This window comes from Nelusetta ayraudi, unplaced genomic scaffold, assembly GCF_046127955.1.
Source record: "Nelusetta ayraudi isolate G7.1 ecotype Tasmania unplaced genomic scaffold, CSIRO-AGI_Nayr_v1 ptg000022l, whole genome shotgun sequence".
In the NCBI taxonomy this organism is placed as follows: Eukaryota; Metazoa; Chordata; class Actinopteri; order Tetraodontiformes; family Monacanthidae; genus Nelusetta; species Nelusetta ayraudi.
Window position 1 is genome coordinate 1,473,508 of NW_027466072.1, and position 16,894 is coordinate 1,490,401.

A 16,894-nucleotide genomic window follows, 5' to 3' on the forward strand; every position below is an offset into this window, starting at 1 on the left:
AGGACGTGTCCACACTTTAGACTGGTAGTGTAAGAAGTATGAAAGCACACTCGACCAGAGGTTGCACCGAAATCTCGAAATCTTGGCCAACGTTGCAGAACTGAAGTCAGAGATATGAGAACGCAGAGCGGACCACCGCAGACCAGAGCCCAGGGGAGACTGGAACAAATCAGGCAGGATAGAAAGTTCCAGTGTGCACGCGGATGGACGCCAGTGATAGGCCGAGCGAACGGCGGAGCGGCCGCAGTGGTCCACTGCTGGCCGCCTGAGTGACAGCTGAGACTGAGGCCGCCGCAAACAGTCGGACGCTTGTTTTTCTAACAGCCCCACTGCGAGGTGCGTTAAAGAGCTTCAACACAGCAGATACAGATGATTTTCATAATGCGAAGGGCCTGTTGCCCACAGCTGGAGGGTGTTTTTTTTTAGTGATGGTAAGAGGAGCAACTTTCAGGATATGTTTGATGCTTTAAAGTGAGTGGGATCACAGAGGGAAACCTTTTGGGTCAACTTCGTGTCCACCTTGAAACTTGGCTGGGGGGTCTTCAGACTGGGGGTCTGACAAGGCTAATACACTGATTGAATCAATTGAATTAGTTAAATGAATCAATTTAACCCTCAGCCTTGACTACAAGTAATAAATTCTTCTATAAAAAATTAATAAATTATTTGTATTTTTTTTTTTTTTTTTTTTTTAACGGTAAAAATTGCAGGAGACGGTGAACGATCTGATAGAGACGAGGAATCAGGACTCGCAAGTCGACAAAATGACTCTCTTGCTTTGAACGACTCACCGTCAGACTGGTGGGCCCAGGTTCTATCCTCAGCAGGTGTCACCAAGAATGCAGTCTCAAGGAGGCGCTCTGAGAGTGTCATCGTTGTGCTGGTCCACAAGCCTGGATAAATGCAAGGGTGGCATCAGGAAGAGTATCTGATGTCAAATCAATCAATCAATCAATCAATCAATCAATCAATCAATCAATCAATCAATCAATCAATGCCACAAAACATGAATTTGTTTGCTGTTGCCTTATTATGATATTATTATTTACATGACATAATGCTATGGCTGAAGCACCAGGCAGATCCGTCTTCAGGCCTAAATGGGAAGAGATTCAGTTCAGTTCAGCCTCTCTGGCTTGGAACAACTTTAGAGACATCAGAGTTTGTAAAAGTCACTGATTAATTCCTCTTTGGAAACTTGTCTGTCCCAGACACTTTAGACCCTTTACAAACAATACAAGTTGTTGGAAGGTAATAATGTAAGCTTGACTGAAAGTAGTATAAGTCATGCATGTGTTCCATATTTATGAAGGAGTGGAAATGGGATTACATCCTGGCTTGGGGATAGAAACTGGCTCCGTCCCACTGCGTTTCTGAAACTGATTTTTCAGATCTGTGCAAATGCTGCTTAAAATTGGTGTCCAGAGTTCAGAGATTGACACAAAAATAGATGCGAGCCATTGACCATTGAACCACTTATTGGACTGTCTGGCTTCCAGACAGAACACAGAGATGTTGAGGCACCGCACAGGCAACCTCAGTCGGCTTTTTCAGTATTTTCTTTTACATGACCGCAAACCCTGCATCCAATCAGGTCCTTATCACCTCTTTAAATTTTGACTTTGATCAGCAGGACTTAAAGTCGCAGCCTCAGGGGCTCTTTAATAGGAAGCAGTGCCTGCGTGTGTGTGTGTGTGTGTGTGTGTGTGTGTGTGTGTGTGTGTGTGTGTGTGTGTGTGTGTGTGTGTGTGTGTGTCACCCAATCAGCGATTCCTTTTGAAAACTCCCCCAAGTTGCGACCTCTACTACCATCCAGGACCGCCAGAGGAAAATAGACCTGAAATCTCAAAAGGTGAATAACAAGTAAAGGTGTAAGCACGACTGGGGGTTCAGGTTGTGTGCTTGGGATCAGACTTCAGTTTATTCAGGGGCTTATAGTATTTCTTTTCTCCATGAGTCTAACCATTCAATTACTGCTTAACTGCATTACGGCGACTCTCTGGATTTCCTTGTTGATCACATTCACATCCCATAGCACCAAACTTGTCAACAGATCCTTAAGTGTGCACTAAAACCATGCAGTTCTGGCGGTCATCCTGTACGGTGATGTCACAAAGGGCACCGGAACCTCAGCACAGCGATGCTCCACCTCCAAGTCACCATGTGTCTGTCTGCTTCCAAATGTGGATTCCAAAACAGAAGAAGAAGAAGAAGAAGAAGGAGAAGAAGAAGAAGAAGAAGAAGAAGAAGAAGACTTTATTAATCCCACATTCTGGAAAGTTGCATAATTACAGTAACAATTATATTGATTAAAAATAAAAAAGAAATATAATAAATTAAAATATATATTTGTAGACTAAGAAGAAACAAACAAGATATGCACATTCTATTAACACAACATGACACTAAACAACAGTGTTAGCTCGGAGCTAAACATGAGGTGTTTCACATTGGACTGTAAACTAAAGGCTCAATACGCTGCTTGAAGGTCTGTAAGCGCTGTGACTGAATCATTAAACGTCCATAATGGGATGGGCAGAAAATCTTCAAATTGACAAAATATAAATATCAATATGACTGCTGTCAATAGAAGCTGCTGTGCTATTTTTGCCTATGAAAAACATGCATGTGAGATGAATTGGGAACTCCAACTTGTCCGTGTGTGTGTGTGTGTGTGTGTGTGTGTGTGTGTGTGTTTGTCTTTCTATGAGGCCCTGTGATGAACTGGTGACTCATCCAGGGTGTCACCGTGCCTTCACTCCCAACAGCTGGGAGAGGCTCCAGCAGACCCCCCCTGAGTGCAGGAGTGGGTGGGGCCAGAAGACGGATGGATGGCTTTGGGATGTTTGGTGTGTGTTTCTGAGACAAATCATCACACACAATGATATGGTAATAAATATGATACAGACTGGTTGTTGTTGTTGTTGTTGCTGGCGGTGGTTACCTGAGGAGGTTAAAGTGGTTTTGTTTCTTGGCTCCATGCAGCGACCTTTCATACTGTCGTCATGGCAAGTGAGAAGTTCCTCACTCATGTCTTACTGATGTCTTGATGTGCAAACAGGAAATGAATGTCCTCATCATTTTAAGATTATTCTGTTGGAAGTTGTTACTCTGACTGGAAACGTCTTCCAAGACCCTGATTTTATATAAATCTGAACACTTTAAAGTCGCTCTTACCGTATCCATGTAACCACACACAGCCATATTTATCAACAGTTACTTTGAACAATTATTTCATACGTAAACGTCTTGCTGTTGTATGTTAATAACTTCTTCTTCTTTGTCTTCTTCTTCTTCCACTGCCAAATAACGGATTATGAGAATGAAAAAAATAAAACATAATCAATCAATCTAAGACACCTTTTATGATGACATTGGCTTCAGCCTGGTGGAAATATTTGGTAACTCAAGGTCAACGCAACGTTTCCATGTCACAGGAGCTGCGGCTGAATCTGTGAGAACCTTCACCTCGTAACCTCAGGTGGGACCGAGGCAGCAGCACTGTGAAGCAGATGAGCTTGTGCCTTGCAACACAAAACACACACACACACACACACACACACACACACACACGTCATTCCTCCACATACCTGACATGCAAAACGAGGCAGAAGAGACTTGACACTTGGGGGTGTCGGGTGACACCTTTGAATTGGCCTATTACCGCATCCACATGCTTTCACTGCCGCGCAATGCGCCCCGAGTCAGACAGACAGGCCTGGGAACAGCGGGAGTGATACAGGAGAGAAGCAGGAGGTTTAACAAGGCAACACAACTCAGAGAGGAACAATGAAGCAAGTCAGCAAAACTAACACACAGGAGGAAAGTCAAGACAAATGCAGCAAATGGAAGGGCAATGTGTGTGTGTGTGTGTGTGTGTGTGTGTGTGTGTGTGTGTGTGTGTGTGTATAAAGATGCCATTGTCTGCGCTACATGTTGTCTGGTCTTCGCTTCCCCCCCAACTTTGTCGTGAGGGTAAAACTTTCACTTTCTGAATTTAGGCCAGACTATTGTTATGGTTTGAGTAATGGGACAAAAGAAATAAAATAAAATAAATTTCATGGAGAAACAAAAACATTAAAAACCAAAAAGAAATTGAATTGAATCAAAATGGAATTGGAACATGAATACAATTAAAACGGACAAGTGTGTGTGTGTGTGTGTGTGTGTGTGTGTGTGTGTGTGTGTTGAGTGTGTTCGCGCGCGCATGCACGCTGAGGTATGAAAATGCAGGAGGCGTGAGCAGAGCAGTAACACGAGCCCCATGTGAAGCCTCAGCGAGAGGAACTCAGGAGCACTGAGTCAAACCGGTTACAACGCACTCACATTCCCTACACACACACACACACACACACACACACTTCCCTGTTCTCACACAAGCCTAGTCATGCATGAACACACACACACACACACACACACACACACACACACACACACACACACACACACACACACACACACACACACACAGAAACACAGACGTCCAAAAATTGAGTCCATATGCAAACATTCGCCCCCTCAACAGACTCTCAGACATTATTGAGCAGCATAATGAGCTCCTATCCGGTGTTCTGGACGATGAGTCAGGAATGGCACCTTTAACCCGGAGGGCTCGGTAACGTTAACACAAACACGACCGGGGTCACCCGCTTGCACTGCTCCAGAGTTTAAGCTATGACATCCATAAACGTACAACAATTGTGTGGGTTGTGATCAAAAGCATGAATGTGGGTTAAAGCGATGATAAAACATCTGCTGATGAAGATCCTTCTCCTTGATGACTCTTATTTTCATTTGTTCAGACAAATAAAGACGTCCTCTGCTTGACAGTCAAGCAGGTCTCTTACATCTCTACTTATTTGTCTGAACAAAAGAAAATAAGAGTCATCTCTCAATGAAGACAAGATGATCGTTTTGATCTCAGAGTTAAGCCTTCACTTCACTGCTGCTTGTGTGTGTGTGTCTGCTCAAACAGAATGCTGCTGTACTCATGATAATAAGCACAAAATAACATGCTGGTAATAGACGCCTTTCATGCACGCTGTGTGTTTAATTTAAAAAAACTAATTTTGACTTTAGAAATTGTATTTCTCTGGAAAGTTCTGATGATACAGATTGATTTATTATTATTTTTTAGCGCATTAAGATTTTTTTTCAGTTGCCAACATGTGAGAAAGGGGAAAATAAAACCTCTTGGGCTCCAGTCCTCAGTTCTCTCAACAGATCATTCATCTTTTCACTTTGAATTGATCATGAAAGACCGACTTTTTCAGCTCTTCATCGTCTTCTGGCATTACTGCCATGTCAACTGACACACCAAGTGCGAATAATGACAACTGGCATGTTGCAGTCGTACCACGCTGAAACCAGCCGTTTACATACAGCTGATTATTGTGGTAATGCTGCAGCAGTTTTTCGCTGCTTATCATTATTATTTTTAAAATGTGGCCAATGTTTTTGGGAATTGGAAGTGGACCATCAAACTGAACGTAATAAAACTGCCAGTTTAACTTCTACACAAAATACATTTCTTGTGAAGTCTTACAGCGACACCTCAAATATTTGAAAAATAATATGGATACAACATATCCAGAATGGCTAAGAGCGCGGACATACTGAAGATAAAGAAGAAATTGAACTTCTCAAAATAGTTTTCTTAAAATCAACCTGGCAAATGACAGTTAAAGTAAGTTGTTTATTATTCTTACGGAAGAGTAAATCAATACCCCAAAAATGTCAAGAGCACATCAGACACGCGGCAGTTTAAACCAGTTGCTCCGACTAGGTTTGAAGATATGTAATTGAACCACGTTTTCACTGACTTGCTGAATAGTTTTTGATTCAGTAACAAGGTACACATGACTTTTATTAGCTCCTTGGCAATCATTGCATGTCGTAAATAAAAACTTTGGCCGCGATTAATTCATAAAAGCTTTGTCTTGCAACACCGCAACTAAAAACAGATGGAATAATAGAGACACGGAGAATTCTCGCACTCTGAGAGGAGCATTGGAGCAGGTTGAAACCTACAGAGGAAACGTTTGCACGAGAAAAAGGGTCTCAGTGTTGCACGATGCCTCTTGTGCAGCAACATTCTTCCAAAAGTTGATTTTGATGATCTGCAGAAAAGTAAAATGACGTCAAAGGATGCAAATCATTGAGATGAGAGGAGACAGCAGACGTATATATTGCTAACTTTGACCGGCGTTAATTAGCTGAGGAAATATGCTCCAAATATAATTGCACACATCAAACCAGGCACACCAAATGAAATTTGCAGCAGAACCACACTGGCTTCACTGGCATCTGCAGGCAGGTATTTTAATGTCTTTTCTCGAAGATGTAATAGAGTGTACTGACTTCTTGAGTTGACAATTCCAGATTCGATAAACTCGATTTGATTGTCGACTGATTGTCGACTGCTGGTTTGAGCTGCGCAGGCCAAACAGGGAGTGGACTGGACTGGTGTGTTTTAATGGGAGTGCTGGGAAGTTAGCAGACTAACTCACAGTGCAGCCAGCTGTTCCCATCACAATTCAAGAAATCATCAAAATGATTAACATTTAGAAGAGAACCATGCAGATTGTTGCTTAAACTAATTGATTTCATTAGTTCTGTGGAAGTTATTTTCTCACGTTTTATAACAAAAAATATGACACAAAATATAATTGCCTGTTGATTTTTCAGAATCAGTCACTGGCTATGACGAGGAAGCATAATACCACGATATGTTGCTGCACTGTCGTGAGGAGGTATTGGGAATTGCGGAGGGAAACATTTATCATCGCCACACCTTTTACTGAGAGTCAATTTGATCTGGAAAGGTTTGACCGGTGAGTTCTCTCCATCGGAAGACATTCCGTTCTTCAGCAGTTCCAATACCTCCTCATACTCACCTCGTCTGCTGTCAGTGAGAGGCCATCAGTGTCCAGCCCCGTCTGAAAAGCAGAGCATTGAGAGCGAAAGGCGAACGCAACTGAAATGATCGTCACCTGCCGTGGTTAAAGAGCAAATTATTCTGAATTGTTGCCGTTTGGTGTCCAGACTGACACATTTCTCAGCACTGCCGCAGTGTTTCAGTGGGAGCAGAGGGAGGCTGCTGCTGGGCGAGAGGAAGTGAGAAATCAGAGCGACTGAGCGAACGCATAAATCTCGCGGAGCGGAAAAAGCACAAGTCAAACCTTACGAGTTCCCAGTGGGAACGAAAGCCTTCACAGTGTCTACAGTATTTTTAGAAAATTATTCTTTTTTTTAAATAGACCTGGCAAACTGCATGGCGATAAAAAGAAACCGCAGAAAGGAATTTTCTACACCTGTTCCCAATTCTTGCATTTTTTTTCCCCCCGGTCCCGTTCTCTTTAATTCCATGAGGCCTGTTAGAAAATGCATTAAGTAAAAAGTTGCGCTTCCACCAAGGTTTTTCTTCTTAGCTTGCTTGAGGTGGTTTACATCCCTTTTTCAGAGCTAACATGAAAAATGTTTCATGGAAAGAGGAGAATAAACTCTTGACTGTCAGGACTTCCATATTTCCCGAACGAGCGTGGAAACGAGGGCGTTGACAGCAGTTGACAGATCTGTCTGGGCAGCTGAGGAGACCAACGCAAAATCCCTGAGCCTCCTTCAAGGGAAAATAATACATAAACTGTTTGTAGGGAAGTATTTCCTGAAATCCTCTCTTCAATCTTCTGCTGGGAGATTCTTCCTTTCTTCCGATGACTTAACCAGGCTTCAAGCAGCTTTGTTTAGTCACGATCAATAAAGATCGCTGGATTGATTTTATTTTTTTCATCTTTTGAAAGAAATAAATGCTGAACTTTGCTTTGAATTCATTCAACATTTCATGTCACTCTTACTGTCAGAGTATAAATCGCATGTACAAAGTTGCTCCAGAGTGTGTGTGTGTGTGTTTGTGTGTGTGTGTGAATGTACATTGAATGGAGAATGAAAAGCCAAGAGGTCAAAGGTCCTGAAAGGTCAACAGAGACTTCATGACACAACAAACAACACAAAAAAAAAACAAAACAAAAAAACAACAACAACGCTTAGGTCAGTGAAATAATTTAATGAGACAAACAATTTCACATTTACATAAATTAACTGAGGTGTCCAGATTTTTTCTCTTTTGCAGCTGCAGCGCCGCCATCCAACCGTCGTTCTGCAGTCGGTCGGATTTCTTGGAGAGAAGATGACGGCTCAGGACACCGTCAGCGCCCAGTTCCCAGGCTGGTGTCTCAGCGTGCCGTATCAAAGACCTTCATCTCAGGAGTCTAGATGACAAAGGATGTTTCCTGAGGAGTTCCCAGGCTGTCTCCAAGTCTTTATGGAGTGTAAAGTGTGCACGCCGGATCCGTTTCTCACACTCCCATGTGCCTCAGCCAGGGGCTACAGGAAAACCTCAGAGTGTGGAGGGTGGGGGTGGGGGTGGGGGTGGGGTTTGGGGGAGGGGTGGTCGGAGCATCCATCAACCCTGGTTCAGAGAGCCGTGTCTGGGCGTGCAGTGAGGCCCGCAGGGCAGGCGCGGAGCTCCCCCCCCCCCCCCCCCAACCTGCCTTTATCTCCCCTAATCTCATCATTTCTCCTCCTGTCAGTATGTAGAACAGCGGATCAGCTCTTCCCACCTCTTTTTTGAAAGTGTTCAAGAGACGAAGGCGAGGTGGTGGACAGTTAGCACATTTCTCACGTTTTGAGGAAAAAGGAAATAATCATACAAAAACAGGAGAAGCACCGAGCTGAAGGGAGCAGATGTGTGTCTGCCGCCGTGTACCGGATCCTTCAGGGTCATTTTGAACTTCAAACTGCCCCGTCAGTCAAGATGACTTCATTTTTTTATTTTTTTTTTTATTCCCCCCCCCCCGCCAACCGTATGGCGCAATCTCTCCCCAACGTCCAAAAAAATAATAATACAAAACACCTTGAACCTGAACTCCTTTGAAGTCTTTAGTGCAGGAAGATCCAGGAACTCTGGGCTTTTTGCTGGAGAGCCTTCAGAGAGGAAGCTGATGAGGTGAAGGTGTCTTCTGCTGGGCTTCTTCGCCGTGGACCAGCTGGTGCTCCGCCCCTCTTAGGGAGCTTCAGAGAGGTGAGGTTCATCATCAGTTGAACAGGATGGAGTCGGGGTCCCTGTTGGCAATCTGCGCCATGTGCTTCAGAATGTCCTTTTTGGTGATGATGCCCAGCAGCCTCCTGAAACACACCAAAGACAACGAGGGAGAACAAAGTTCAGGGATAAAAAGCCCAAAGGTTCACAGACGCACCAGGCTGCCGTAGCTGCAGCAGCAGCGCTCAGTGTTATTGTGGCTCCCAGCCCGTCAGGCTGGTTGGCAGCGGGAGATAAGAGGAGGAAGGCAAACACAGCCGAGGTGGCCTGGTTCCTCCAAGGTTCACGTCAATAAAGAAGTGGGAGCCGACGACCGTTTCTTTTTATATCCTGCAGTGCAGCCTGACACTTGTTTGTATCCTCGTGCTCAGGCATCGCCACGGTGTTCTGGCCGACACTGCCAGGACCTTTGAGTGACGCACCGGCGTCCAGCACACACTGACTGAACTGGCCAGGCACTGTGGGTCTTCATGGGGGGGGGGGGGGGGGACAAGCAAGTCATTGGTTTGGTAATTAAACTAAAAACGTGTGTACAACCTGCACTTTTTAATATGTTGGCAAAGAAGTCCAGCAGAACTGGATCATCACGGTGTGTGAGGAAAAGAAGAGTTTTTAAGATATTGTAAAAATAGACCAAGACTTTATAAATCAAAGAAAAATAACAACACAACAGGAAAAAAATGACCAGTAACATCTGTTTTCAACAAGGTACATTTTAATCATTTTCTCAAACAGTTTGCTGCTTTGCCAACTATTTCGAGCCATTAAAAAAAAATATATATATATTTTTATATGCTTCATAAAATTAAAAAAAAATAATAAATGAACTGGGAATAAGGTGACAGGGTGTCACTCTGGGTGTCGCCAACACAGCGTGAAAGGGAAGCAGCTGGATTATTTTCTGTTATTATCGTGTCATTACAGTGTTGACTGAGTTTTGACTGGTTTTGATCAAAAATCCCCAGTCCGTCCAGTCCGTCCAGTCCGAGACCGAGACGAGACCCAGGAAAAGTGCCTCAGAGTCCGAGACGAGACCGAGACCCTTAAAAAAGTGGTCTGGAGACCAAGACCAGTCTCCAGTTCGACAACACTACCCAAATCTAAAAACATTGTTCCACGTCTTTGTTTTTCAGCCAACGCAAACGTGAACAACTGATCCCCAGTCCACAGCTACCATCTCTGCAGACACTATGAAGCAACACTATGGAGTTTTCACCTTAGCTTTGACTTCAAAACCATTTTTACCACCAGCTAACTTGAAACAGGGAGAACAGCACATCGGCCACTCGCACATTGTGTCCAGCTGCCCTGGCTGTACGGGACTGTGCTGTGTCAGATGGGAAAGTTGCTGGGCACGCAACCAACGAACCCCCCGGGAGCCATTCATCCTGATTGAAGCCCAATCAAGCGTTAGTTAAAAGGCCCTAATTCTACTCACACTGGCCAGAGATCACCAGGGAACTGATGACAGCAAAATCAAAGACAAACCCCACATCCGTCAGTGCTGATTCTACCACGTAAGCCAGCACATTGGAGTTTGACTGCCCATGAAACGGGGTAAACAAATACACAGAGAGAAAATATGATACCGTGTAACAATAACCACACTCCTCAGAAATTTCAAGGCTCAGGAAATGTTTTGCGGCCATAATCCTGCCTCGTTTCACAGTTAACCCTCTGGTAACGACGCATGATCTGGCAAAACAAAGAGAAAACGCACCAAAGTCGAAGAGAAACAAACCCAGACAAAAGAAATGTGCGGAGCCGCGAGTAAAAGTCGACCCTGCCGGAGCGGCAGCGGCAGCCTGACGTGCACGAGACAGTGAGAGAAACGAGAGCAGCGCAGAGAACATCAAGATCTTTATTTTTCTCCCATTTGCAAAATAAATCTGTCCAACTAAATGCATAATAAGTAGCTGCATTTTCATTAGAGTTTTTCGCAAAATAAAAGCAATATTTTTTTGAAAATTTCAACATAGTACAATTGCAATCGTCAAATCTCATCCTGCAAGACCCCATGAAGCCCTTCTCTCTCATTACCCGTTATATTTTTCTCTTTCATGACTTGTGAAAAATATTCCGTTTCCTCCTCCGTCCAAACATAACGCATCATTTTCACTGGTCAGTGAACTGGTCACGTGACCCCGTACGTCACGTACGCTGACGTGCAAATGCCAAAAAAAAAAAAAAAAAGTCTCTCCATGACACTTTTGCGATACACCTCGATATGGATACGTGTGGAAAAACCACCTCATGAGAGCGTCAAAACCTTCTGGCCAAGTTTAGCCGTTTCCATCACCAGCTTTTTCATTGCGATATTTAGGTTTTGCACAACTCTAGGGGTGATGGAAATGCAAGCGACATCATTTGTCCCCAGGTCATCTCCGGCCCACTAACCAATGAGTTTGCCGAAATCACCGGTTTCACGCGTCCTCAAGGCTTCAGCTCCGCTTGACAACAAGCAGTTCAATCTGATGACTTTTACTGCAGCAGCTTGTACGCAGCTTGCAAGAGGATCATGTGTGGTGTTGAGAGAATCCATTTATAAATGAAGCTAAGCTGGTCCACAGAGAGACTTGTTGACAGTGGTGTGAGAATGAGGACAAGTGTGTTTCAACACGACTCACCTCTATGAATAGAATTGTGTTGATTGTAATATTGCAACAAACTCAAGTGTATGGTATATATTCACGGGGATAATGATGTAGCATGTATGTGTATATATTATGCATTTATTTGGATATCTGCGTAGCACATACATATATATTATACTATATAATATTATATCGTGTAATATTGTGTTACATTATATTTATAAAGATATGTATGTAGGATTTTTTTTCATGTTTATATAGATATTTATGTAGTGTATATATGTTATATATTCATATGGGTGTTTATATATTATGTATTTATATGGATATCTGTGTAGCAATATTTGGCAAGTTTTCGCTACAAACTGAAGAATATTTAAAAAGGGGCAGGAAATTATTCACGTTCTTTTTTGTGCTGTTCTGTAATGATTTTGCGTCTTTCTTTTGTATGTACAAATCGTTCAGTATTTAATATGTGTTTGAAATAAATGAACATGAGAAGAAAGAAAGAAATTCATGACTATTAGAAAGCTTATAGGTACTCAGAAACTATTTCCATACATAGATTTACCATGAAATCTTAATTATATTCATACCGCTGCTATCCACATGCCTTCTTTTAAAGGTCCAAATGTGTAAAATAAAAAAAAATAAAATAAAAAATAAAAAATTAAGGAAGCCCATCTGACTGCATGTTTTGTATTCAGGGCAAGACGGCAATACCAATATAAAAAAAAATCATAAATCGCGCCAAATTTTACACACTGGATCTTCAAGTGATACTTTTACTTTTAAACAGCCGTCTTGTGTGCTGTAGGCCTTCTTAATACAGTCACTTCCACATAAAAGCAGCGGATCCAGAGCCTGTGATCAGCAGGAATCCGACCACAAAGAACACAGCGGTCAGTGACGTTTCCACGCGTTTCTTTCATGCTCTTTTCTTTGATACAAACCTTCAAAGCACATCGTAACCTCCTCCGCTCCTCAGCTAACCCACACCACTAGGAAGCAACACAACTGTCTTGAGGAAGGATGGGTTTTGTTTGTTTTTTCCCGTTGCTTCGTTTTACAAACTAAACCCCAGTGCCAGAACCGCAAAATGTTTGTTCCTTTGTCTCGGGCTGCATCCAGAGATTCTCTGCTATGGCTGCTGCTTCCGCGACATCGAAAAAATCATGGCACGAGTTTGCTCCGCGAACGATAGTTCACAAGAGGCAAATGCAACTTTACGGCAGTATTTAGACGATTACGGCCCCTGTCAATACCAGTGTTTATACTGAATTGTAACACTCTTTCATTTTGCACTTATCAACTGTTATTAGGACGATATTCAAGGTTTTTAATTGTGATAAACATTGCATTTAACCTTAATGAATTATGAATGCGTTGTGTGTCATCGATGTATTTGTGTAAAAACATGCTGTCAAGAGTACAACAGTCAAACACACAGGCGTGGAGATTGAAGCGAGTTCGATTCAACAGAAGTCCAAAACAGGCGGTGACAATAAAGGAGATCATCATCACGACTGACGGTGACTAATCTTCGTCGGCAACAAAAATAATCATTAGTTGCGGCCCTAATAGCAACATACATGTGTGCGATTACTGTGTCAAAAGGTTAAAAGGTGTTTTCTCAACAAATACACAAAGCTGGAGACTCGGCGGTAAGATTGATGTGAGAATGTGCGGCTAATGAGCTCGGTGTCAGCAGCCATCTGGGGAGAAATTGCTTCTTTTTTTTTTTTGTCTCCCTCCATTCGCTGGCCGTGTCCGCCTCCCCAAACTCCTCTCGGCCTCCTTCCTGTGATTCCCTCTAATGCACCAGCTGACAGCCAAAGTATACCCGCAGCTCTCCTACACATCCATTTACCGCTCCATCGTCCCCTTGGCGAGCACCAAGTCTCCCGGAGATAACTCACACAGCCACCACTTCAAAGCATGGGAGATTCACCCGGTTTGTGTTCTCTTGGCAAACATCGTTCATCACTGGGACGAGACGTCTTTTTTTCAGACAGAAACCCTCGCAAGTCGACACGCGGGTCAGACCTACCGTCCATTAAGTGGCTCCACTGGTGTCGAGCAACAGGTGCTGTTTTCTTTTACTTTCTCTAGCGATAACTTCCGGCCAACGCTTGGCTCTTCCCCTACGTCTTCCAGGTCCAGTGTGAAATATGGCTCGATTTTATGATTGAAATTGAATGAATTATATTGATTTTTCTTTTTTTAATCTCTTCTTGTTGCAACTGTGTACAATTGAGGATTAAGGTCACAAGAAGAAAAGAAAATATTACAAGAGGGAGATTTTTTTTTTTTTAAGTTTCCAGTTCTCAGTCGAAATTTCATGAATAAAGTCGAAGTGAACAGGAAACTGGCAAAAACCAAAGTTCTCCACGAGGCTTGTGCGCAGAACCTTTCCACTTTATTCTTGACATTTCATATATATTTATATATATGAATATATAAGAATATACATAGAGCAATAAGAGTCTTGCTCCCTGTTAAGTTCCATTTTTTCAGGAAGTCCACCCGACAGCGCACTGAATACGAAACGCACTGTCGGGTGGACTTCCTTCAAGATTTTACACACTGGACCTTTAAAAAAAAAAAAAACACTTTCTCTCTTTCTTTCAGAGGGTTTCTCCACTCTGAAAAAGACACATTCTTGTCGAGATCTCGTGTCGGTTCTCACCCGTTGTGTGTGACCAGACACTGACGAAGCCCGAGCTTCCTGAAGATGTCCACCGTGATGTCCATGGGCGTGTGGTCGGTGACGGTGAAGGGACTGAGGTCCATGATGCCTCTGAGGCGCAGGGGCGGCGGAGCGTCTGGCGCCTGGGCGGGACAGTGTTCGGAGAAGACCACCTTGGAAGCGCTGACGATGCCTTCCTGCCGCTTCCTGGCGTTGTCTGACAGTGGAGGAGACGGAGAGAGTGGAGGAGGTGGGAGAGGTGGAGGAGGGGCGGGTTAGTCGAGGTTCTTCCTCCTGCAATGGATGGCACTTGTTTGAGCAGCGCTTCTTACCGATGGATATGAGTAGATCCCTCCTGAGTATAAATCCCACAAGCCTCTGGGACTCGGCAGAGACGACCACTGGGAAGCCACTGTAGCGAGTTCCCTCCACTAAAGCCTGAGGAGAAATAATATTATTAATAAGTGTTATATTTAATGCAGGAGGACAAATCAAAGGTTCTTATTTCTTATATGTTTTGACTGAGTATTATGGCAGATACAAATACATACTAAATGTGTATAATGTATATGTATGTTGCATTTTTCTCTTTGATTACTTGTAAAAAAAATATATATATATTCCATCTCCTCCACGATCCAATCATAACGCGCCATTTTTACTGGTCAGTGAACTGGTCACATGACCCCGTACGCTACATCTGCTGACGTGTAAACGAACAAAAAAAAAATCTTTCCGTGACACTTTAGTGATATTCCTCTATATGGACACGTGTAAAAAACCTCCTCATGAGAGCCTCAAAACCTTTTAGCCACATTGGAGAGGTTTTTCCAAGTTTAGCTGTTTCCATCACCGGTTTATTATCGCAATATTTCGGGGGTTTTTTTGCGCAAGTCAAGGGGTCATGGAAATGCAGCTAGTTAGAATCTACAATGTAAATAGTCCTCATAAAAAAAAGAAACCCCATGAAATGAGAGGGTGTTTCCAACCTTTTGACTGGTAGTGCATTAAAAGAAATGACCTTATTCTAATGTGTTCATACCTCCACCTCTCCTACGGTCATCCCCTCCTGTGTGAGCACCACCAGGGCAGGGTCTGACCTCCGGGGCCTCATCACATCCACAGCCAGGCTGCTGCACTCAAACTCCTCTTTGGGCTCCAGGAAGGGGTATCCATTCAGCCTGATGTGAGCCTATAAAATAAACCAGCTGAATCTCAGCAAACGCCTGAGAAACCTATAGTTTCTATTGAGAAATAAATTAATTAATAAAAAAAAAAAAGGGGGAGTTTTCTTCACCTCATAGATTCCTTCTCTGCCAAAAGCATCTGCCACCCATTTGCTGGTCATGGTGGCTGCCATTAGAGGAACAATGTACTCCAGACCGCCAGTGAGCTCAAACATGATGACTACCAGCGACACCGTCATACGAGTAACACCGCCTGGAGGGAGACACGGGGGATAAAAAAGATATTGGAAAAAAAAAAAAAAAAAACTAGAGCAAAGTAACTGCGAGTGAGTCAAAAGCATTCCTGCTTAGGAAATGAACTGACTCATCTGAAGTCGGTCTCAACACAGTTACTGGAAGCCACGGCGGCAGCAGGCTTCCCCGAAAACCTCTGCAGCATTGACGGTCAGTTGTAATATTTCCTCATTAGGCACTTTGAACTCCTTCATTTCCTTCACCTCTCTACTCGGAACCGGACTTCAGACATTCTGACTCCAACGGCCGTCTCCATCCGAGCAACCACGACAGGACATTGGAAGCTGATTATCGCAGTTTCTACTTTGTGGCTGTGAGTTTGTTTTTCTGAATGATTAAGAGATAAAAGAGGAAACCAAGAGGATGAAAGGACCACTTGAATTTGACTTTACCCTTATTATTCATCATTCTATGCTACAAGCGCCGTTGTCTTGCTTAAGTTAGGTCTTTAAAACCTGCTCTGTTTAAGCCTACATTGGAAGAAAGAAATTCCCAGTCTGACATTGCCAAATACCAGAAAACAGAACATGACATTTGGCCTTGATATGTAATTATCCCAAGCACTGCTTATGCCCACTCCCATTAAATGTTCATTGTCAGGGGGCCCCTATGAACACCAGAAAGACTGAGATTGGCAGAAAGAGCAAGCGCCTTATTTTCATCCGACAGCCACGAAACAGCAGCTTTACCAAAGGAAACACAGCTTTGCCATTTATTGCAGCTGAATCCAAGACATGGCCTTATTGGAGCATCAATGGAAGTTTCCACTGTGTCTTTTTTTAAATTTCATTGTGTCCTTGCAATCCAACATTTGCCCTATTAGGGCCGGAAGGAATTTTTGTTTTTTTCTTTGTTTTGTTTTTTAAAAAGGAAAAAGACTTACAAATAACTAATTAAACGTGAATTTATTGTTTTGCCCCTTGGTGGATTAATTTGATTCTCTAACTCAGATTTTGAATTTCTATCTTTGGTTTCAACACAACAAACACCTGCTTTTCCTCTTGTTTAGTTTCCCAACTCCTAATGTATTTAA

The 16,894-nt window shown here is 43.1% G+C and overlaps 2 protein-coding genes and 1 long non-coding RNA gene across 5 annotated transcripts in view; 1 reads left to right on the top strand and 2 right to left on the bottom strand.

Moving 5' to 3' along the window:
• tnfsf10l (TNF superfamily member 10, like) overlaps positions 1-16,894 on the top strand; it is a 319,815-nt gene that overhangs the window by 59,753 nt on the left and 243,168 nt on the right. The gene's annotated exons all lie outside the window — the stretch shown is intronic.
• On the bottom strand, positions 428-2,131 carry LOC142889248 (uncharacterized). The gene is made up of 3 exons (XR_012926821.1): positions 2,021-2,131; positions 1,760-1,837; positions 428-893 (listed from the first exon to the last, which is right to left on the bottom strand). It is a non-coding gene; the product is annotated as an uncharacterized LOC142889248 (long non-coding RNA).
• The window catches only part of clcn5b (chloride channel, voltage-sensitive 5b), a 30,911-nt gene continuing 22,063 nt past the window's right edge, over positions 8,047-16,894 (bottom strand). For all 3 annotated transcript variants that reach the window (XM_076028036.1, XM_076028035.1, XM_076028034.1), the window contains 5 exons: positions 15,678-15,820; positions 15,423-15,572; positions 14,713-14,818; positions 14,381-14,597; positions 8,047-9,183 (listed from right to left, as the gene is read on the bottom strand). In XM_076028036.1, the coding sequence (XP_075884151.1) occupies positions 9,093-9,183; positions 14,381-14,597; positions 14,713-14,818; positions 15,423-15,572; positions 15,678-15,820 (707 nt within the window). In that variant the 3' untranslated portion in view covers positions 8,047-9,092. The remainder of the gene's footprint in view (positions 9,184-14,380; positions 14,598-14,712; positions 14,819-15,422; positions 15,573-15,677; positions 15,821-16,894) is intronic.